Source organism: Rhinoraja longicauda, chromosome 2 (assembly GCF_053455715.1).
Source record: "Rhinoraja longicauda isolate Sanriku21f chromosome 2, sRhiLon1.1, whole genome shotgun sequence".
Taxonomy (NCBI): domain Eukaryota; kingdom Metazoa; phylum Chordata; class Chondrichthyes; order Rajiformes; family Arhynchobatidae; genus Rhinoraja; species Rhinoraja longicauda.
Window position 1 is genome coordinate 66,305,289 of NC_135954.1, and position 24,742 is coordinate 66,330,030.

Sequence of the window (24,742 nt, forward strand, 5' to 3'; positions counted from 1 at the left end):
CTTGATAGCTTTATTATTGGTTATCAAATCTGTTGGCTGTGCTCTTTTTGTACACTTTCATTCTGTGAATTGGATAGGTGACATTAAGGAAGTAAAACAGGAAGAACCAGAAATATGCAGGAGATCAGGCAACAACGTGTGCAGCGTAGGTTCACTAGGTTAATTCCCGGAATTTAGAAGGATGAGGGGGGATCTTATTGAAACATATAAGATAATTAGGGGATTGGACACATTAGAGGCAGGAAACATGTTCCCAATTTTGGGGGAGTCCAGAACAAGGGGCCACAGTTTAAGAATAAGGGGTAGGCCATTTAGAACAGAGATGAGGAAGAACTTTTTCAGTCAGAGAGTGGTGAAGATGTGGAATTCTCTGCCTCAGAAGGCAGTGGAGGCCAGTTCGTTGGATGCTTTCAAGAGAGAGCTGGATAGAGCTCTTAAGGATAGCGGAGTGAGGGGGTATGGGGAGAAGGCAGGAACGGGGTACTGATTGAGAGTGATCAGCCATGATCGCATTGAATGGCGGTGCTGGCTCGAAGGGCTGAATGGCCTACTCCTGCACCTATTGTCTAACTGCAGAAAGCGAAACAGTTAGATTTCAGGTTTGGAGCTCTTCAAAATAATTCATACAAAAGGAATGCAAATGCAATGTGCCCATTCAGCACACTTGGACAAGTAAAAAGTGATCATTTTTGCCTATCATCATTGTGGCTCAATTTCTCCTTTTATTTCCCAATTTCTTTGTATTTTCTGGCCTGCTTGATATGTCCTCAACACATTACATACACAAAGAAGCTGAGCTTCAAACCTGGTCTATACATTAGGTAATTCAACTTAAGAGTCATACAGCGTGGAAACAGGCCCTTCGGTCCAATCTGCCCACACCGATCAACGTCCCATCTATACTGGTCCCACTTGCCAGCATTTGGCCCATATCCCTCCAAACCTGTACTATCCATGTACCTGTCTAATTGTTTCTTAAATATTACAATAGTTCCTGCCTCATCTACCTTCCCTGACCATACCCCTTTGTGTGAAAAAGTTACCCCTCAGATTCCTATAAAATCTTTCCCCTACTCTATGCAAGGGAGTCTGTGCGTCTACCTAATCTATTCCTCTCATAATTTTATACACCTCTATAAGATCACTCCTCATCCTCCTGCACTCCAAGGAATAGAGTTCCAGCCTGCTCAACCTGTCCCTTTAGCTCAGACCCTCAAACCCTAGCAACATCCTTGTAAACCTTCTCTGGACCCTTTCCAACTTGACAACATCTTTCCTGTAACATGGTGCCCAGAACTGAAAACAATACTCTAAATGAGGCCTCACCAACGTCTTATATAACTGCAGCATGACTTCCCAACTTCTATACTCAATACTCTGACTGAGGAAGGCCAATGTGCCAAAAGCCTTTTTGACCACCCTATCTACCTGTGATGCCACCTTCAAAGAACTATGTACCTGCGCTCCTAAATCCCTCTGCTCTACAACACTCCCCAGAGCCCTACTATTCACTGTGCCCATGTTGGACTTTCCCAACACCGAACCCTGAGGCACACCACTAGTCACAGGCCTCCAATCCAAGAAGAAACCTTCCACCATCACCCTCTGCTTCCTTCCATGTAGCCAATTTTCTATCCATTAAGCTATCTCTTCTTAGATTCCATGCAATCTCACCTTCCAGAGCAGCTTACTATGTAGAATCTTGTTAAATGCTTTGCTGCTCCATATACACATCTACAGCTCTGCCCTCAAAAAACCCTTTTTGGTCACATCTTCAAAAAACTCAGATTCGTTAAGACATGACCTCCCAACGTTCAAAACCCATGCTGACTCTTCCTAATCAACCCGTCTATCTAAATGCACGTATATCCTATCCTCAGAATACTTTCCAGTAACTTTCCAACTACAGATGTTAAGCTCACCGGCCTATAGTTTCCAGCCTTTTTCCTGCAATCCTTCCTAAATATAGGCACATTTTCCATCCTCCAGTCTTACGGCACCACTCCTGTATTTAATGGCGACTTGTAAATTTCAGCCAGGGCTTCCACAATTTCCTCTCTAGCTTCCCACATAACTTATCAAATAATTATCCTTTGTTTTGACCCTTTTCCTACCCATCCCTCTGACTTCCTATACCTATCTTCTTTGTCTCTCTCCCAGTTCTCATGAAGTTGGTAACTGCTTCTCTTTCCATAGATCCTGCCCAACCTGCTGAGTATTTCCAACTTATTTTGTTTTTATTTCAGATTTCCAGCTTCTGCAGTTTTTCTTCTCATTTTCATTACGAAGACAACTTTGACAATTCTTATTGCTGTTGCTTTACTAGGTATGCAGTGGATAAATTTTATATTCAGTCATAACATTCAAGTTCAAAATAGTGATAAGATACTTAAAGAGAAAGCTAATTGAATTAACTTCATAGGAATTTGAACATGAAGTTAGTATGGTCACATGCACAGTCACTGCAAAGTAGCAGTCAACAATGTGAAGCAGAATACTGAACTAAAGTCAAAAAGCCGAACAACAGGGAACAACAGGTTATTCACCTAACCTGTCAGAAATGTGCCCTTTCCCCTACATAAATCAATTGTCTGGAATTCTCTACACTTTTGTTTAGAGCTATATGAAGTTTGTCACTACAGAGTCGCCTTCCTGATGAATTTCTACATTGATCTTGCTGTACTATGGAATGAGCCAAAATATTTTCCTGGTTGTTCCTTGAGGCTTTATGGAACCCTGATTTGATCAATAACATTATAGTGAGAGAATAATTATGGTAGAGATCTATTCTTCGAGCCACTAGGTAGCAACAAATTGGTCATAAATTAAAAGCAAAGATGACCAATTTAAGTACACTACATAACTAATATTACATTAACTGGAAGTAATTGAAAGAAAAATTGTACTTTTCAGGCAAAAGTATGGGCACTTACCTGAAAATATCCTTCTTGTCCTGGCCATTGTAAACCTTTAGCCTGAGTAAATATTTCCTGCTTTTCATGTCTAAATGGAAATCCTAAGATGTGATGGAAATTAATTAGTTCCATGGCTATTTATAAAACTGAACTTTCTACAGTAAACCCTAATTTTGAATCCCTTTATAACGGATTTCAGTTATAGCGGACAGACCTGCCAATGTCAGGCTCTCTCCCTTTCACCAGCTATGGCTTCTTTGTGTTGGCCATCGCTTTTGCACGGCCTCTCCATCCTTCTACCTCCTCTTCCTTGTCCTTTTCCCATTGCTTTGTCCACTCCGCCGCTCTCTCCTCTCTTCTCCCCTCCACTGCTGTCTCCTCCTCCTTCTCCCACGGAGTCACCAACACACTCCACCTTGGAAGAGGTTGATGACTGCGGGAGAGGAGGGGACGGCAGGGGAGCAGATAAAGCAACAGGTGCGAGGGGGGAAGCCCCATGGTGAACGAGTGGGACCTGTTGGTAGCGGCGACCTGAAGACTGTGTCCTGTCGAAGGCTACAATGTGAGCCACAACAACAGCCACGTCAACCGCTCAAGAAGGGCTTGCTGGTACAGACCAGTGGCATTGGCAGCTAGTTTTAAGGTAAAATGACACAAAGCAGACTGAATCAGTCTGAAGAAGGGTCCAACTATCCATGTTCTCCAGAGATGCTACCTGACCCGTTGAGTTACTCTCGCTCTGTGCCTTTTTGTGTATTAACTAGGACTTGTAGTTCTGTGTTTCAACTACGTCCAATAATACCTTACTCATTTATAGCAGACAATTGGCAACAATGGACATCTTCGTCCCCGATATTGATAGAATTGACAGAGGCAAGCATTGGAATAGTACACGAGAGTACAAATACATGAAATTTATTTCATTCATAAATATAGTTTGGAATGTTTACTTGTGGGGAGGGGGTTGTTTTAATTTTCATCGTCACCAAACAGACATTGACAGTGAACAACACAGAGAAGGTAATTAAATCAGTTGTGGTTATGGTTCCAGTACAAGGCAGAGTTGGAGTGTGGTGGGGGAAATCTGAGGTATATAAATGACTTGTGCTTACTCTGCCTGTTCCTCTCAGGCATGAGGGAATAATATGTTTTGATGAACTTCTTCAAGAAATCTAATGCTTTGGAGTTGAAGTGATATTGTCACAGATAATACAGTGTGGCACTGGACAGCACTGGACCCTATCTTGTAGGGTTTCTATGTGTCAACAATATTTATTGATACAACTAACTTTCTTATTCCACCATTGTGAGGGCAGGGTGGGAATTGGCAACAACAGTGATGAAATTTCAGTTTGTTGATTGGAATACATGAAGCATCACCGCAGCCATTAATATGCCAGAGAAAGAGTAGAGGGAGTGGGCCGGAGTGAGAATGAAACAAATACTATCTCAAGTATTTTACAACAAAAAAACAGGCATGGCTTGTGCCCATGTAATTCCCCGCAGATACAGCTCCCACATGGAGAAAATGATTAGGGATGAAGGAGAAACGGTACAACATTAGGACAAGTTAATAAATGCTGTATTAGTGGAAGTAAACTGGTTGGGTCATTGTTCAAGGAAGAAGCTGAGGATCTTTGGACTCTTCTGATTTGGGGTAGATGTGTTGAGCCATTACATGTCCATAGTGAAGTTGAACTAGTTGGAAATAGAGAATTGGAAGCTGGCTGAGTAGCAGAATGCATCTGAAGTGTCATGAATGTGAGTGGCAAGGGTCTGGATCACCTTTTCTTCCTGTATGTTTCTACCTGTAATCATTATGACTTATTTTCTTGTTCCACTCATTTAGTCTAGCTTTCTGGACACGTCCCAAATCCTCACTATTTACAACTAATTACGAAGGAAACAATGTTCTACCTTAAAAAAAAAGACATGTGCTGGAGTAACTCAATGGGTCAGGCAGCATCTCTGAAGGTGAATTTCACCTATCCATATTTTCCAAAGATGCTGTAAAACTGCATCTACAGTTCCTCGTTTCTACATAATGTTCCTGTTCATCCATTTGGAATCATCCTATCAGAGATATTCTCTTTGTTCTACCTTTTATCCCACCTTTTATCCCACTGAAAACTAACTTCTCATTCTGAAGAGTCCCGAACTTGAAATATTAACTGTTTCTTTTTCAACAGATATTGCCAAAATTTTATTTTTCAACATTTTCTATGTTTATTCGGAATTGCCAGCATTTTCAGTTTTTTTATTATCGCCATTCACTGATAATTTGAGGCTTTCCCAAGAAGTAATGAAAGGCAAGATTGCACTAGCTTGCCTCTATTTGGATTCTGCACATTGGTTTTGGAAAATATCGTTACATTGAATGTTAACTTGGTGTATTTACTAGGAAGAAAATTTTGAGCAAGACAAAACTTAGCATATCTCTTGAACTACTTTCATGAATATTTATGCACATTTGTTACCTTTAATTTTCTGCGTTACTGTCACGTTGTAACTTTTGGCAGGCATATCAGGATTAATCGGCAACAGGCGTCCAGCTCGTACACCTGTGTACGGATCATCTGGTGAGATGAAGCTTGGGAATATTGCAAACTTGGGAATGTGGGAATGGAAGGGATGTTCAGCAGGAAATGGCAGTCGTATTTGCTTCTGACTAAAAACACAAAGATACAATATATCCTATGAAGAAATAAAAAGAAGAATACAGGAAATCTGAATAAACATTAAACAAAAGCTGAAAATGTAGAGGTTGATTAATTTCTGAAAGAAAAAGAGGAAAATGTAGGAATTGAAGGTATCATCAAAAAGAGCTTAGTAATTCTCTTCTAGATAGTCGGATTTTTTTTTTAAAATTTCAGTTCACAATTTTGGATATTCTGTAGCTATCAAAAGATTATTTAAAAATTATCATTAAACTTTTCTATCATCATACTTTACTGAAAAAATTACTCGTATTGCAACCGAATACTGTTATTTTTAGGCACAAAAAGCAGCAGTAACTCAGCTGGTCAGACAGCATCTCTGGAGAAATATTAGGTGACATTTTGGGTCAAAGCCCTTCCTGAAATGTCACCTGATCCTTTTCTCCAGAGATGCTGTCCAGTTTCTCCAGTTTTTTGTGTCTATCTTCTGCAGTTCCTTCCACCATTTTCTGTTATTTTTATGTTTGCTCTTCATTACCTGATAGTTATACTCGTTCATAACATATTTCAAATACCATAAGGTTTGGAACTCATTTAATACAACATTTAAGAAATGTTAATTTATGCCTATAGTTTAAAGGAGGAAACGACAAATGAGATTGGAATTAATACTTTAAAAAATAATCAAAGCCAATAACCCTTAATATACAGACTGGATAACTTAGCAGCATATTTGCTACACTGACCTCCTGGTCCCCAAGCATAAAAGATGAGATTATACACCCTGGGAATATGCTCAGGAAATTTATGGGCAATTTGATCAACATTTTCCATGTAATAAATTGAAGTGGGAGTTGAGAGGAATAAAAATGAGATCCAGGCTTCTAAGTTTGCAACCATTTCTACTAGTGGAAGGTGTCAAGTGCTCTGAATTCCCATCACATGGCAACTGTTAGCAGATAAAAATAAATTTTAATTCTGAAATATATGTTTGTTAGATCAATCACGATCTTACCAAATAGTCAAACAGGCTCAAATGGCCAACTTCAGTTCTTAATCCTTCTAGAGAAATAAAGCTCCTGTGTTGATTTAGCACCTCCTCTATTGCCATTTAGATCCTACTATATGCTATTTGTGACAGTTCCAACTGGGCTAATTAGCGAGTACTCAGGCAAAAGATAGCGTACAAAAAGATGTTCTAATGAGAAAAGTGAAGTGCTACAAATTCTGTGTTAAAGTTATTCGATCTTAATTTTGAAAAAGGTTAAAGCAGGGAGATCTTAATGTGATGGTTCTTGAGACGTTGAAGGCAAATACATCGGTATTTAGGAAGGAAACGTTATACAGGATCATCACCCATTTTTTGGCAACCTTGGTTCCAGAGTTTTTCTGGATTATCCATTCTGCCGACCAACAAAGTTCAGGGCCTGTGAGTGGAGTCCAACGGTACTGGAACGGTCCTCCGAGATATCAGCCCGCTAAGTCGGCCTCAGATGTTGTCTATGGGAACGGATCTGCCGGCTCCGGCCAGACCAGAGTTCCAGGGCCGTGGCTGCAGGGGGAAAATTTGACCCGCTGATTGGCGCAGAATTCGCGATGAGGTTGAGATCGGCCGCCTCATCTGGCCTTGGTGCCACATTTATGGTGGAGACTTCCAGGGGGCATTTCAAGTGAGTTCTCGTAATTTTGTCTGGATTATAGGAGATGCCGGTCCTGAAATGTCCACAGGCATTTGCAAATACATCTTTGGGGTGACAAGTTGATCAGATATTGTTAAGGGGAGTTTTGATTGGGGTACAGGATCAGTTTCCAATGGCAGAAAGTCAGGAACTGGAGTTATAGATGACATAGAGTCTGAAATCAGAATCCTGACCCGAAACATCACCTATCCGTGTTGTCCAGAGGTGCTGCCTGATCCGCTGTGTTACTCCAGCACTTTGCATCCTTTTGTTAAACCAGCACCTGCAGTTCATTTTTTCTGGCACAGATTAACGCTAACTGCCCAAAGAATTAGAGGCAAGATGAGGAATGATATTTATACAATGACTGAATGTCCATAATACTCTGCCTGGAAGAAAGCAAAGGAAGGTGTACTGAATATAAAGCTGAGCAATGGACACAACAGTGGATTTAATCCAGAGACCTACAATATGAAAATTACCAGACATTTGGGGACCAAAAATTCCTCGTGGTTAGCCACCCACTAATATTCTCGGAAAAGTGGGACAAATTGATCAGTTTTACAAAGAGCCTGCACTAGCAAAAATAAAACTAATGCCCTCATTCATTTTAAGAAAGCAAATCATCAACATGATCTTAGACAATAGACAATAGGTGCAGGAGTAGGCCATTCGGCCCTTCGAGCCAGCACCGCCATTCAAAGGGGGTTCTCAATCAGTACCCCGTTCCTGCCTTCTCCCCATACCCCCTGACTCCGCTATCCTTAAGAGCTCTATCTAGCTCTCTCTTGAATGTATTCAGAGAATTGGCCCCCACTGCCCTCTGAGGCAGAGAATTCCACAGATTCACAACTCTCTGACTGAAAAAGTTTTTCCTCATCTCTGTTCTAAATGGCCTACCCCTTATTCTTAAACTGTGGCCCCTGGTTCTGGACTCCCCCAACATTGGGAACATGTTTCCTGCCTCTAATGTGTCCAACCCCTTAATAATCTTATACGTTTTGATAAGATCCCCTCTTATCCTTCTAAATTCCAGTGTATACAAGCCTAGTTGCTCCAGTCTTAATTCAATCTTGTAATTCTAAGTATCTTAATTCAAATTAGCGAACATTTTGACATGTTCGTTCCATCATCATTCATATATCTAGATAATTCTCAGGCTTATGTAAAAATTTAAAAAAGGAAACAAAATTTACTCACTCCATTGCAAACTCCTTGGTAGTTGGAAGCCTGAAATAGAAAAGTATTGAAATACAATTTAGAGAGAATGTATGCAAAAAACCCCTGTTTAATACAAAAGCATTGATCAGTACTCTTGTTATGCTTGGCATTTAAAGAAAGGTGATTAATATTTGGACGTGTGTATCCTTAAAGGCTTTACAGCAAATGGAGAAATTAGCTATTGTAGATATGTGTCACCAATTAATCCACAGCATGTCCCCACAAAGTGACAAAATAATCTGTTTTTGGTGATGGAATTAAGACTCAAGAATGTCTAATTGTGATAGGTGGAAGGGAAGGAAGTGTAGAGGAAGCAGAGAGTCTGCACAAGGACTTGGACCGGTTGGGAGAGTAGGCAAATAAATGGCAGATGGAATACAGTGTAGCAAAGTGTGCAGTCATGCACTTTGGTAGTAGGACTAAAGGCATATTTTAATACCATAATAAAGGCAAAAATAATAATTTCTAAATTGGGAGAGAATTCATAAATCTAAGATGCAATGGCATTTAGGAGTGCTGGTGCAGGATTCCCAAAAGGTTGACTTGCAAGTTGAATCAGTAGTAAGGAAGGCAAATGCAATGCATTTAATCTGAGAAGACTAGAATAGAATAGGGATGGAATGGTGAGATTTTATAAGGCACTGGTCAAACAGCACTTGGAGTATTGCGAGCAGTTTTGGTCCCCAAATCTGAGGAGGGATGTGCTGGCATTGGAGAGGGTCCAGAGGAGGTTTTTGAGAATAAACCTGGGGATGATTGGCTTAAAAGATGATGAGCATTTGACTGTTCTGGGCCCGTACTCGCTGGAGTTTAGAAGGATGAGGAGGGATCTCAATTAAACTCATCAAATAGTGAAAGGCCTGGATAGAATGGATGTGGAAATAATGTTTCCACTAGTGAGAGTCCAGGACCAGAGGGAAGAGCCTCAGCACAAAAGGATGTACCTTTAGAAAGGAAATAAAAATGAATTTCTTTATTAGAGGGTGGTTAATCTGTGGAATGTATTGCCACAGACAGCTGTAGAAGCCAAATCATTGGGTATTTTTAAAGCGGAGATTGAGAGCTTCTTGATTAGGAGGGGTGTGAAAAGTTATGGGGAAAAGTTATGAAAAGGCAGGAGAATGGGGGAGAGAGGGAAAGATAAATCAGCTATGATTGAATGGCATTGATTCGATGGGCCAAATGGCCTAATTTTGCTCCTATGACTTATGAACTTAGGAGTCCTGAGGAAGAGTCTTGACCTGAAATATTCACTGTCCATTTCCACCTACAGATGCTGCCTGACCCAATGTGTTCCTCCAGCAGTTCACTTCTTGCTGTTGTTAGCAATGTTGATTGTGCAAATACATGCCCAGGCAACAGACAACCAACATTGAACTATTAGGTATTTCATTAAAATCTTGCTGCACTCAAAAATGTGACCAGCCCTGCTGATCTGACCCTGTCCTCATTCCTGAATATCTTGAAAACCCTGCCCTCATGAGCTATATTTTTCACTTTCAGGAGGCAACAAAACATCAAATCGTGTTATATTTAATACAATATTAGCAACCAAGGAAAGTACTTCCATGGCATAATGCATATTAATTAATAATTGTACTCTAAAATCAAAATAACTACATGCCATTTTTGCCTCAAACAGGTGATCCTACTTGTATGTCAAAACTGGCAATTTGTCAAATTATTTCAGTATAACACTTATTCAGGAATTAAATGTTCACTAAGTAAAATAATTAATGATCACCAAAGAAACACAAAAAGGTTTTCAAAAGTTTATGTAATAAAACTTTATACCATAGACAAATCTTGTCTATTTTGTCAACATACCAAACAAAACATTGAATACTGGAAAAGTTTAGTAAATGAGTCACTACAGAGTAGGGAAATCTGCACATTTTCCCATTTTGCTATAGAGCCCTAAGAGACCCAGCCAGTTACCAGCTGAAATGATGTAGAAGATTTACCTCTAAACCTGTCCTATCCATGTCCTTATTTAATTGTTTCATAAATGCTGCAATAGTCCCTGCCTCAACTACCTCCTCTGGCAGCTCATTCCATATACCCACCACCCTTTGTGTGAAAACGTTACCCCTCAGATTCCTATTAAATCTTTCCCTCTTCATCTTAAACCTATGTCCTATGGTTTTCAATTCCCCTACTCTAGGCAAGAGATTCTGTGCATCTGCCCAATCTATTCCACTCATGATTTTATACGCTTCGATAAGATCAACCCTCATCTTCCTGCGCATTCCTGCCAGCTCAACCTCTCCCTATAGCTCAGATCCTCGAGTCCTGGCAACATCCTCATAAATCTTTTCTGTACCCTTTCCCACTTGATAACATCTTTCTTGTTATATGGTGCCCAGAACTGAACACAATACTCTAAATGTGTATGAAGGAACAGCAGATGCTGGTTTAAACTGAAGATAGACATAAAAAGCTGGAGTAACTCAGCGGGACAGGTAGCATCTCTGGCGCGAAGGAATGGGTGATGTTTCAGGTCAAGACCCTTCTTCAGATTGATGTCAGGGGAGAGGGAAATACATCGATAAGAAAGTGTAAGGTGTGAAAACAGGACAAAGTGAATGAAGTTCAAGGAAAATGTAATTAGATCATTGTTAGCTGGGAGAAGGTAACAACAAAGCAAACAGGGATAAAATGTGGTCGGAGACAGTAAGACTGGTCGGAGAACTGGGAAGGGGAGGGATGGAGAGAGAGGGAAAGCAAGTGTTACTTGAAGTTAGAGAAGTCAATGTTCATACCGCTGGGGTGTAAGCTTCCCAAGCAAAGTATGAGGTGATGTTCCTCCAATTTGCACTGGGACTCACCCTGATATTAGAGGAGGGCCAGGACAGAAAGGTTAATGTGGGAATGTGAGGGGGAGTTAAAGTGTTTAGCAACCGGGTGATCAGGTAGGTCTGGGAGAACTGAGCGGAGGTGTTCAGCGAAATGATAGGCAAGCCTGCGCTTGGTTTTGCTGATATATAGGAGTCCACACCTGGAATAATACTCTAAATGCGGTTTAAGTGTGCTAAGGTGAGGTTAGAATTGCAATTATCAGGGAGTAAGGATATCTTAGTGAGTAATCTGCTGCCAAGTGTGACTCGAGGGAGGAAATGGAACTCAAAGCAGGCAGCACAAGAAGCACAAGCAGCTCTGAGGCATACAGACATTGTTGGTAGGGTGCAGCAAGGGAAAGGTGGCCGAGGGACAGCACAGGGAAACCAGTGTGGAATAAGGCAGGTCCAACTGAGAGGAGGAAATTAGCTGTAGAGCAGTTACGTCGTCAGGTTAAGCTGGGACAGTGGATAACTTGGCAGAGTGTAGAAAAGGGGAAGTTTAGCTGGAGTGACCTGTAGTGCATGGAGGCGGATCATATAAGTTTCCTTATAGGGGCTATTTATGATGTGCTACCATCACTGCAGAACCTCAAACAGAGGGGAGATGGGGACCTGGCATGTTCCCTGTGTTCAAAGGTGGCAACGTTGAGGCATATTTTGTCAGGATGTAAGACTAGTCTTTCTCAGGGTCGATATATTTGGCGACACAACCAGGTCTGGAAGTGTATAGTTGCAGCAATTGAGAGGAGGAGAGCACAAGTGAATTCAGTGGGCATCAGGGCTGAGAGTGTAGCTATTCATTTTGTCCGTGGAGAGCGAGGTAGAGGAGGAAGGTTTTCAGACAGATATGAGTTAGGCCAGCTCAGGGGAGCCAATGATTGGGAGATGCAGGTAGATTTCGGAGGAAGGTTTGTTGTTCCACAGGAAACAATTAGTTCTAGATTATTTTATAGATAGACACATAAAACTGGAGTAACTCAGCGGGACAGGCAGCATCTCTGGAGATGCTTTATAATTATTTTATAGCACTGACGGTGCCTTGGGAGAACTTAGTGGATGAGGCTTATAAAAAGGAAAAAGCTTAAATATGTAGATTTGACAGCAGAAATTGAGCATTGAGGATGGAGAGCAAGAGTACGTCTGGTAGAGGAGGGTTGTAGAGGTTTCATAGCGCGATCGACCGCATTGCTATTTAGAGAGAGCTAGGAATTCACGGAATGAGTTTGCGTCAGATGATAAAGGAGATGTCAGATTCAGCAGAGCAAGACAGTAGGTGGATTTTGTGGAGAAGGAATAGTGTCAGTTGGGGGAGAAAGGAAATGTATAACATGCAGTATGTGTATTTCTTTGTAAGTATATTCTGTGTAAATGTATCCCAATTATATGCAAGGTTGATATGTGTGGCGTTACGAGTTTAATGATGGGTTAGGATAAGTGAAGACAAGATGAGAGTGTTTAGCATTTGGTTGAGTGAATTAATCGTCTGTAGTTTCCTTTATTTAGTAGAAACTGGTAGCATAGGTGTCCAGAAGGGTCCAGACCCGAAACACCATCTGTCCATTTCCCTCCACTGATGAGGCCTGATCCGCTGAGCCCTCCAACAGGTTTTGTTTTTTGCTAAAATTTACAACATCTGCAGTCTGTTGTGTCCCTTTCCTTACCTTACTTATCACATTCCAGCACTGGGAGGCTGCGACCCCCTTCATCATCCAGTGACAAGCGGAGTTCTGCAGGGGTCGGTATTGGGGCCACTACACTTCATGTTGTATATTAATGATTTGGACCAGGGGACTGAAGGCTTTGTGGATTATACGAAAATAGGTGGAAGGGCAGGCACTTTGCAGAAGAACATGGACAGGTTGGGAGAGTGGGCAGAGAAGTGGCAGATGGAATATAGTGTAGCAAAGTGTGGAGTCATGCATTTTGGTAGTAGGAATAAAGGGGTAGACTATTTTCTAAACGGGGAGAGAATCCAGAAATCAGAGGTGCAAAGGGACTTGGGAGTGCTGGTGCAGAATTCCCAAAAAGTTAATTTGCAAGTCGAATCAGCAGTAAAGAAAGCAAACTCAATGCTAGCATTTATTTCAAGAGGGCTTGTACACAAAAACAGGGATGTAATGCTGAGGCTCTATAAGATGCTGGTAAGGTCGCATTTGGAATATTGTGAGCAATTCTGGGCACCATATCTGAGGAAAGATGTGCTGACTCTGGAGAGGGTCGAGAAGAGGTTTACGCGAATGATCCCAGGAATGAGTAGGTTAACCTATGATGAGCGTTTGTCGGCACTGGGCCTGTACTCGCTGGAGTTTAAAAGAATGAGGGAGGGACCTCATTGAAACACACAGAATAGTGAAAGGCTTGGATAGAGTGGGTGTGGAGGGGATTTTTCCACCAGTGGGAGAGTCTAGGACTACAGGTCATAGCCTCAGAATTAAAGGACGTTCTTTTAGGAAGGAGATGAGGAGAAATGTCTTTAGTCAGAAGGTGGTGAATCTGTGGAATTCTTTGCCACAGAACGCTGTGCAGGCCAAGTCAGTGGATATTTTTAAGGCAGAGATAGATAGATTCTTGATTAGTACAGGTGTCAGAGGTTATGGGGAGAAGGCAGGAGAATGGAGTTAGGAGGGAGAGATAGATCAGCCATGAGTGAATGGTGTATTGATGGGCCGAATGGCCTAATTCTATTCCTACCACATAACCTTATGATCATCTTCCAGCAACTATCCTTCACCCTTCCCACACCTGGTGCATTGCCTGTTTTGGCGGCCTTCATCTATCAACCACTTCTCTATCTCCCAACCCCACTCCACCCCTCACTCTCCCCTACCCTGGCTCCATCTGCTCATCATTCTTCATCTGTCCTCGGTCCACCATAATCTCTGGCTCCTGCCTCACCCCTTCCTTTCATCTCCCCTCTCGGTCCTGATGCAAGGTTTTGACCAAAAATGTTTACAATTTCATCCCACGGATTTTGTTAAATTTGCTGAGTTTCTCCCAGCAGTTTGTTTGTTATTTCATGGAGTAAATCAGTGAAACTTACAGCTGATCGGTGGGACGAAGTTGACTCCTCTTCAGCTGGGTGAGATCATAATATTGGTCAATGATAACATCACTGCACAAAAATACAAAGAGCGAATTAGTAGATGCTTCAACATGTCAGAAAGTCTCCTAATAATTGCCAAAAAATATTATTAAACAGGTTGCAGAAAACAGCAGCAAATAATTGAACATTATATATAGCAACTCCAACAACGATGGCTTTTTTCAGACTGTAGATGTGCAGGGATTAACATATTGTATAACGCATGCAAGGTTTAAATGCCGAATAGTGGGTCCTCACATTTATTGACCTTTAGCTCTTTAAGTAATGCAATTCTCTTTTCTACCAAAGAAAGCGTGAGCAGGAAAACATTTATCCCTATTAAAGTTCAAGTTTGTATGCCCTGCAGTGGAAGCTGTCATGCCCAAGTGTTTTCCTGAAAACAGAGGATCTACATCTGTTATTTTGATGTCACTTAAAATGGATTTTTTGCAGCTGAGGATATGTCCTGTTATTTAATTGTTATTCCTAAACCTATAGAGAGGTTTCCAAAGGTGCAAAGAGTCTTTAGATTAAGGATTAAATGCACATAGTCAACATTATATGAAGTAACAAAAACCTTGCATTCTATTGAAAGTAATAATAAATGACAGCAACAAATGTAATTAGACAATAGACAATAGGTGCAGGAGTAGGCCATTCGGCCCTTCGAGCCATTCAATGTGATCATGGCTGATCATTCTCAATCAGTACCCCGTTCCTACCTTCTCCCCATACCCCCTGACTCCGCTATCCTTAAGAGCTCTAACTAGCTCTCTCTTGAATGCATTCAGAAAATTGGCCTCCACTGCCTTCTGAGGCAGAGAATTCCACAGATTCACAACTCTCTGACTTTAAAAGTTTTAATTAATTTCATGTGAATAAAAAAACATAAAAACTTGCACAACTCAAACTGCAAACCATCTGTCATTAATGAATGACTATTTAACCGTGGAAAGAGAAAGGAAGATTCCATAAGGGAAGTCGTGTCTAGACGTTTAGCAGGGAGTACAATTGGGACGCTGCCAAAGGTTCTCAACCAGGGTACATTTGGTTGCACTTTGAACTAGAACACCTAGTATAGACCTGCACATCTCCCATTCCATATTCAGAATTAGTCTGAGTTTCAGCCTCAAACCTAGAAGATCCTTCCAAATAGCTGAAATCTATAAATGCAAGGGAAGAATGATATTTTGACCTTCCCACTGCATTTTTAAAAACTGTTCTAAAATACTTGCTAGTGGAAACATTTGTAAATATTTTGCTACCAGGACATGCATGTAAATTTAAATCTGCAAGATTTTGAAAAGTTGCAAGAACATGTCCTCAATGGAGCTTGTTCACAAATCTAAACTCACAAACGTCTTGAGGGATTGAGTGAATCCACACTCCTATTTGCCATACCCTTCCCACGGATCACACACTCTTCTGAACCACGATAAATTGACACAGCTCGTCAATTCAAATTTCAGACAAAGGGAACCCACCCTTGAGAGTCCTCCACATACATAGCCATGTACAGCCTAAAATCTCCATCACACCACAAAAGGAAGAGATGTTAACATTACAATTGATAAAGCATTAATTTCTCGTAGCAGCTGTATCTACACAATTTGAAAACTGGATTGTAGTTGGGGAATTGCATACAGTAAAACCTAAATATCCATAGAATCATCCTTCTGGCCACTTCAGTTTCTTAAAATAAAATGTTGAATGCATACAATCTAAGAATTGCTCTATGTCTGGAAATGAAACTGGGTTTATGTTGGGTTTGACGATAGCTTAGCATTTGGATGATTTTTTTTGCCCTTTGCACATAGAGAGAAAAAAATTGTATTAGAAGAGAATGGAGTGCTGTTAAACAACCAGCCTTCACATGAAAATAGCCAATCACATTGGCAACCTGCTTTAAATATTAGTTATGATCAATGCTTCTTCCTTGGGCTTAAAACACTGATCAACCTTTCCAATGCACAGCCTGTGCTAAATCCTGTATTTGAAATTATCTATGTTCAAACCACAAATGGATTCATGCTTACTGCTGTACTCTTCACTGAGTACAGCACATCTATTGTCGGTGCCACAGCTTTCAGCTCACCAGAGTTGCATTAAAGTCGGTTCTCAAAAGATATTATGATATTTCATTAATCAAAACAATAAAACACAAACCCAGGAAGAGGGTGTCCACCATAACCAAAATGTCGGTGTCCCTTTTCCATGAATGTGGGATGCTCATCCTTTCGTCTCAGACCGTCAGGGAGATTGAGGATTTTAACTCCTCCATATTCCCTCTCAGTGCCCCAAGGAGTCCTGGGAATCTTTGGTAAATTTTCCAAATATTGAGCATATCTGTAACAAAAGAGAACATTTTATGTGTTAAATGATGTAATGCCACATTTATTTAAGCAAAGACAACTAAAGGTACATTTTTAAAATCATCTTTTCACAAAGGAATAGTAGATGATTAACAATTAGACTGAAAATGTATAGCTCAGATATATGACTAAAAATACGTGCTTAATAAAAGGCTTTAAACTGCCATTATCTTTTGAATCTTTTTTTCTAATGAAACAAAGCACAATATTAGTATGAATGTTATAATTTGGCTTTTTACTCATTTAAAATGCGTTTAGTAGTTTGGCTTCGAAATTTCAAATTTGTTTGTTAACAATTCTAGTCTCTTAAAACCATGAGAGCATATCCTTGGTGAAGCATCACCACCATCTAGTGGGCACTATAAGGTATAACATTTATGATACACTCAGCTTCTCAGTATTGTGAAGGAATTCATTTCCACCGGATCAGCTTTCATCATAAAACAATTTGGCACTTCCCCCCGTGTTTTGATAGAATAAAAAGAGGTGTGACGGGATGACAACAAAGTTGGTTTCAAGAGAGGATGAATAAACTCTTGCCTCTTGCGCTGCAGAAATCCAAAGGCCCTAATCTAGTCTGGCAGTTCAATAAATACTTGGACTTGTCTATACAGGGTGTAATTACAAAATACACTGATATCCCAACATTTGTAAGTGTGATAAATGACATGAAAGATTTCAACAGGATAAAGTTAGTCTGATGGAATGGACGGACATCAGACAAATGGAATTTAACAAAGTGACACAAGCTGATATATTTTGGAAGGCCGAGGGAAAGCTTTATAATATAAAGAAATATAAAGTGAAAGATAATATGTGCACAAATCTCCAAGGTGGTTAAATGTATTGATTTATAACAAGTATCTGGGATTTTAGATTTGACAAGGAGTTTATGTTTAATATGTATAAACACAAGTTAACAGTTGACAACAACCTTTCATTTAATGTCAGAAGGCATCGAAGATTGTAGTCAACTTCAGTATACATTGAGGGCACTGAAGTAGAGATGATTGAAAATTTCAACTTCCCAGGAGTAAAAATATCACCAGTCCGAGACCAGCCATATCAAAACAATGGCCAAGAAAGCACACTTCCTTAGAATACTTAGGAAGTTCGATATGTCCCCAACAACTCTCACCAACTTCTACAAGAAGTTGTGGAAGTCTTTCACTGTGGAAACCATTTTATCGGGATGTATCACAGCATGGTTCGGGAACAGCCCCATCCAAGACCAGAAGAAATTGCAGAGAGTTGTGGATGTAGCCCAGATCCATCTCGCAAACCAACCTTCCTTCAATCAGTTCCATCTACACCACGCCTCGGCAAGACCTGCAGCATAATCAAGGACGAGCCTCACCCTGGCCATTCCCTCTTCTCCCCTCTCTCATCAGGCAAGACGAACAGAAGAGTGAAAACACATACCTCCAGATTCACGGACAGTTTCTTCCCAGTTGTTAGCAGGAAACTGAACCATCCTATCACTAAGGTGCAGTCCTGACCTACCATCAACCTCATTGGACACCCTCAGACTATCCTTATCAAACTTTACTGGACTTCATCCTGCACTAAACATTATTTCCTTTATCCCGTATCTGTACATCGTGAATGGCTTGATAGTAATCGTGTATAGTCCTTTTACTAACTGTTTCGCATAGAGCAAAAAAGCTTTTCACTGCACCTTGGAACATATCACAACAATAAACAAAACTTCATCTGCAATAAGCCCACTGCATTCAATTCTGGAGATTCAGTAGAATACTCCTGGGGATAAGGAACCCATTGCATGGATAGAAACTGAGTTACTTTCCTGGAGCAGAAGGAGAAAGATGACGGACAGAATGAAAGCTGTTTAGCAAAAATGATGAAGCAAGGGAAAATATTTTATTCCAATGTATTGCCATGATCTTGAATTTTCTGCTAAGAAACATGATGAAACAGATCCAGCCTGTTTTCAAAAGGAATCTGGACAAATAATTAAGTGGGAAAATAAATTGCTGGGTCACGGGAAAGAAATGGAAATCGAGACCAATGATGACAGAAAGACCAAATGGGCAATTTGAAGGCCATAACGATTTGTATAAAGGATGTATATTTGTTCTACATACAAAGAGCAAGTTTTGACAAAAGATTACCATTGGTAAATAAGCCTAGATTTTTGTAGTCAGTAGTTAATTGATGGTGTTCACCAGTAAACTTGGAGAAATCTGTTCAAAAACACTTAGAATCTTTTTCCCCCCATTGTTTGCAGTCATGCATAGGTTCAAATGATCCCCAGAATCTAACAACTACATTGCATGAAGCGGCCTGGTTTGTTACCCAAGATATTCATGTGTGCTCTGCGATGAAGTAGAAAGGTTGAGTTGGGGGGAGGTTGCAGGGTAAGGTGCATTAGGTAGGTGTGGACAACACCCATCTCCAAAGTTCATGTCAGTAAAATTACTTTGCACTGAACTTCACTCAACGCCCATGTTCTTCAAAAATATATGCACATAATTTGTAAAATTATGAACCACAAGATAAATGACTTGGGTGTCAGAAGTTATCGTGGGCAAATTTGGGCCCCATATCTGAGGAAGGATATGCTGGCTCTGGAGAGGGTCCAGAGGTGGTTTACAAGAATGATTCCAGGAATGAGTGGGTTAACATATGATGAGTGTTTGACAGCACTGGGCCTCTACTCGCTGGAGTTTAGGTTGAGGGGGGACCTCTTTGAAACTTACAGAATAATGAAAGGTATAGATAGAGTGGATGTGGAAAGGATGGTGGGAGTTTCGGACCAGAAGTCATAGCCTCAGGATTAAAAGGCACTCTTTTAGAAAGGAGGTGAGGAGGAACTTCTTTACTCAGAGGGTAATTAATCTGGGGAACTCATTGCCACAGAGGGCTGTGGAGGCCGTCAGTGGATATTTTTAAGGCAGAGATAGACAAATTCTTGATTAGAATGAGTGTCAAGGGTTATGGGGAGAAGGCAGGAAAATGGGATGAGGAGGCAGAGATCAGCCATGATTGAATGGCAGAGTAGACTCGATGGGCCGAATGGCCTAATTCTACTGCTATAACTTGTGAAGTTTCATAATTTATTTGCTGGATTTTAGTTATTAAAACCAAGATTAATATAAAGTTAAACACTCAATTGAACAATTGGCATTTCGTCCCTGCAGTCTATTCACTCAGTCTACCTCTGCTTGACTATTTGATTTGTCCCCAGTAGAATAGGTATTAACTTTAATTCCATTAGATGGAAAACCCATTTATGCTATTCATGAATCATTCATTCATCTGGATTACCTTTCTCCACAGGTTACCATGGTGCAAAAAAAACAAAACATTTTACACAATGGTACTAAAACATCTCTTGTTAACACTATCCTGAATTCAATTGACATAATAATAAGGGACTATTGGATCTGCGTGACAGAATAAAATAATGGCTCCTGAGGTGGCTTCCCTTACATCAGCGAGACTAGGTGACTGTTTTGGTAAATACCTGTGCTTAGTCCACCAAAGCTTGCTGGAGTTCAAAGTTGGTAAACATTTTTAACTCCTCTTCCTATTCCCATACTGACCTTTGTGTCCTCAACGTCCTCAATTGTCAGAGTGATTCCACGTGCAAACTGGAAGAACAGCATCTCATATGGGTGGCTACCTTGGGTAGCTTACAACCCACAGGTATGAACATTGAATTTTCCAATTTCAATACACCCCCAAACCCCCCTTCCCACTCCATACACATTTCTCCCACCAACCCAGACACGCTGCTTCTTTCCCCTTCTTGATGCACTCATTTCCCATCCCCAAATCCGACATTTGCCTTTTACCCCCCTCTCCTCCATGCCCTTCCACCAAAACCACTTCCTCTGGCTTTAGATTTCACTCCTCCTCTTTCTATCTCCTTTTCACCTGTCGTGTCATTTGCTCCACCCATCTGCCATTAGGTTCTTCCCAGATCTGTATCCACCCATCACTTCCCAGCATTTGTTCCACCCTCCCTTTCCTTACTCAACTTTCGCCCCCTACTCCAGTCAGTCTGTAAAAGGGAGACACGAAATGCTGGAGTAACTCAGCAGGACAGGTAGCATCTCAGGAGAGACGGAATGGGATGTTCCGGAGATGCTGCCTGACCCGCTGAATTACTCCAGCATTTTGTGTCTACCTTCGATTTAAAACAGCATCTGCAGTTTTTTTCCCCACACATGCTGCCTGACCCGCTGAGTTACTCTAGCATTTTGTGTCTACCTTCAATTTAATCCAGCATCATCAGTTCTTTCCAGCACAGTCTGTAAAAGGGTTCAGATCTGAAACCTTATCTGTCCATTTCCTCCACAGATGCTGCCTATTCTGTTGAGTTCCTCCATCACTTTGTTTTGCTTGGGTATCTCCATGGGTCTGATTGGATGTTGAACATCCAATATTTTGTTTCTGCATTTTGACAATGTTGTTGTGGTTGTATCACTGTGCTGACTTTCAAAGTAAATAACCCAGAGAGAGTAGATTCAGTGTTGAAAGTAAAAACTAGTATTAGTTAACTGTTTGAGAAATCTGTTGCTTTGTTGTAAATACCACCTCACTAGTTCACTCGTATCCTTCAGATGAGGACATAGTGACTGCACAGTTGAAGACATCCACAATATGGCATGGTGTTCAGCACATTCCCAGTCTAGTGTAAGGATGCTCTTTACAATATTAATAACCATTCTGTAGCTGAGTGCCTCTCTAAATCTTCACCGCAGAAGTCCACGTCTCAAGTCTGAGATTCAGAGTGCCAACTTCTGAAAAAATAACTTCACTTTTTTTCTGTGGATCCTTGGCCAAAAAAGCAGAGTTCACAGCCCAAAGATTCAACAGTGATGGCGAAGGAAACTATTACCACTGCTGGATTGGTAGCGCAGCGGTAGAGTTGCTGCTTTACAGCGAATGCAGCGCCGGAGACTCAGGTTCAATCCTGACTACGGGTGCTGCACTGCAAGGAGTTTGTACGTTCTCCCCGTGACCTGCGTGGGTTTGCTCCGAGATCTTTGGTTTCCTCCCACACTCCAAAGACGTACAGGTATGTAGGTTAATTGACTGGGTAAATGTAAAAATTGTCCCTAGTGGGTGTAGGATAGTGTTAATGTACGGGGATCACTGGGCGGCACGGACTTGGAGGGCCGTATATATATTTCCGGCTGTATATATATGATATGATATGATAAGTACCTGCAATTAAGTTTAAAAGATTATATGCTTCCAGCTCATTCACTTACTACTTCCTATACAACTTGATCAAGAGTTCCCACATCAAAACCTGTGGACCTCATGAGAAAGCCAATTGGGAGGTCCATCTGATGGTATAGCCACTGAGGAGTAACCATCTAAAGCCTCACCAGGGCGTGAGTGGTCCTTGATTATGTTGGCTGCTTTCCTGAGGCAGTGTTAATTGATGGAGTGGATGGGGCAGAGTTTAGTTTGTGTGATGGACTGGGATAAGTCCACAACATCTTGCCGTTTTGGCCAGAGCAGTTGTCTGAGCAAGTTGTGGTGCATCCAGGTGGAAGGCTTTATATTGCGCATCTGTGAAAATTGTTGTTGTTGGAAACATGTTGAATTTCGATGGCCTTCTGATGAAGTAGAGGCAGTGATGTGCTTTCTTGGTCATGGTGTCAATGTAGTTGGACCTGAACAAATTGATGCAGATATTTACACCTAGGCACATGAGGCTCAGTCCTCCTAAACCTGTTCTTCCGGTTGCTAAACACTTTAACTCTCCCTCTCATTCCCATACTGACCTGGGCCTCCTCACACTCATATTTCACTTGGACAGTTTACAACCCAGAGGTATGAATATTGACTTCTCTAACTTCAAGTAACCCTTGCTTTCCCTCACTCTCCATCTCTCCCCCATCCTAGTTATCCGGCCAGTCTGACTGTCCTCCTGATTAAATGTTATCTTTTCATGCTTGTTGTCACCTTCCCTTAGCTAACATTCTCCTTGAGCTTTGTCCCCTTTGATGTCTCATTTTCACACCCTTCCATGTCTACCTCTCCCCTGACTCTCAGTCTGAAGAAGGGCCTTGACCCGAAACATCACCCATTCCTTCAATCCAGAGATGCTGTGACCCGCTGAGTTACTCCAGCATTTTGTGTCTATCTGCGGTATAAACCAGGATCTGCTGTTCCTTCCTACACATTTCATTTCTGGTCTTTGTCAAGCTATCTGCCCATCAACCCCCCCCCCCCCCTTCACTTGTATGCACACCTATTACTTGCTATTTTTTGTCCAGCCCCTTCTCTCTTCCAACTCCCCCCCCCCCCCATTAGTCTGGAGAATGGTCCCGATCCGAAACGACACCCAGCCATGTTCTCCAGAGTTGCTGTCTGACCCGCTGAGTAACTCCAGCACTGTCTTTTTATGACATGCACCCACTGCTGTCAAGTACGCTGTTTTGGCGGTACGGCGATGCTGCCAGTCGAGCAAGGATGTCAATTTGTGGGCAGCAGAGCAATTGCCCCGCTTGTGTTTGTTCCAGTGGCCCAGATTGAACGTGAACTCCAATTCTGCCCGTGAGTTTGCACGTCCTCCCTGTGATTGCAATTTGCCAGGGGTTGTTCCAGTTTTCATACCACAACCTGAAGACGTGCAGGTTGATGGCCAGAGTTGACCACTGCAAATCGCTCTTGAATGGGTGGGTTGTGGGATCTGCGCGGAGCTGATGGGAATGCGAAGAGAAAGGTTGCAGGTTGAATTACTGGGAAAGAGATTACACCGCGAGTCGGCGTGGATTGGATGGACCAAATGGCCGAAGGAAACAACTACTCTGGAAACCCTTCCCCACATCCTTCCTCGCCCCCTCTTCACTCCCATTGTAAAAGTTCTATTAAACATGGCTCTTACACAAAACCCGAAACTTCGACCATCTATTCCCTGACCCGCGAAGTTGCCCCAATACTTTGAGTTTTGTTCAATTGCCATGTGTCAATCGCTTGTACTGATTCTGGGCCACTTCTAACTCTCCCCTAACTTCTAACTGGTAAGTGACAAGCTGACTGACCATCGTTTTCAGATCCCGCTCCGCGGGGCATTTGTAGAGCACGTTTTCACTACGAGAAAAGGTATATATTGTGTTGACAAAACAGATATCGTTTTGCAACTGGTTCTTTGCAGTGACCGCATCCCACATTTCCCTTCCCATTGCGGGAAGGTGACGGGGGGGGGGGGCACAGAGCCTCGTCTCTCACCTGGTGGCGGACACAGTGGGTCGCTGGGGAGTCTGCATCGGCGTGATCAGTTCACTGGACTGGAAGGTGGGGGGCAGGGTCCGGAACCCCTCCGCTTCTTGGTAATAGTAGAACGGGTCTTCGGGCGCCAACCCAGCGGTCGCCATGGCGAGAGAGTTCGGGCCAGGTTCTGGGGAGTAAATGTAAGAACGATTCACCTGGCGGATGGGAAACACCGCGCCCGCGGCCCGCCCGGCCTCTGCCAAGGACAGACACTGGAGCCGCCTCTACCAGGGACACTGGAGCCGCCCCGCCCGCCCGCCGGCCGGCTGGCATTGGCCAATGTCGGGATGACGGCCGTCAGTGACAATGAGCCGCGGCCACACGCTCAATAATCGGCGGCCGCTTGTGTCCACTACACCACCTCCCGCTTGTGTCCACTACACCACCTCCCGCTTGTGTCCACTACACCACCTCCCGCTTGTGTCCACTACACCACCTCCCGCTTGTGTCCACTACACCACCTCCCGCTTGTGTCCACTACACCACCTCCCGCTTGTGTCCACTACACCACCTCCCGCTTGTGTCCACTACACCACCTCCCGCTTGTGTCCACTACACCACCTCCCGCTTGTGTCCACTACACCACCTCCCGAGAAGGAAATATTTGTGAGTCGCAAATCTGTTGGTGAATGTTTAAGCAGCGAAAAACAATCAGCAAGTTGTTACCTTGATATCTGTATGGAGGGAGATCACATAACATTCTCCAACAAAATCCCCAG

At 42.1% G+C, this 24,742-nt stretch overlaps 1 protein-coding gene across 1 annotated transcript in view; it reads right to left on the reverse strand.

The window, feature by feature from the left end:
• The window catches only part of spmip4 (sperm microtubule inner protein 4), a 37,278-nt gene extending 12,871 nt beyond the window's left edge, over window positions 1–24,407 (reverse strand). The window contains exons 1-7 of the mRNA XM_078428262.1: window positions 24,385–24,407; window positions 23,982–24,150; window positions 16,561–16,740; window positions 14,353–14,424; window positions 8,452–8,481; window positions 5,393–5,583; window positions 2,934–3,016 (exon numbers count right to left, since the gene is read on the reverse strand). Of these exons, the coding sequence (XP_078284388.1) occupies window positions 2,934–3,016; window positions 5,393–5,583; window positions 8,452–8,481; window positions 14,353–14,424; window positions 16,561–16,740; window positions 23,982–24,127 (702 nt within the window). The 5' untranslated portion in view covers window positions 24,128–24,150; window positions 24,385–24,407. The remainder of the gene's footprint in view (window positions 1–2,933; window positions 3,017–5,392; window positions 5,584–8,451; window positions 8,482–14,352; window positions 14,425–16,560; window positions 16,741–23,981; window positions 24,151–24,384) is intronic.
• Window positions 24,408–24,742: the final 335 nt, after the last annotated feature.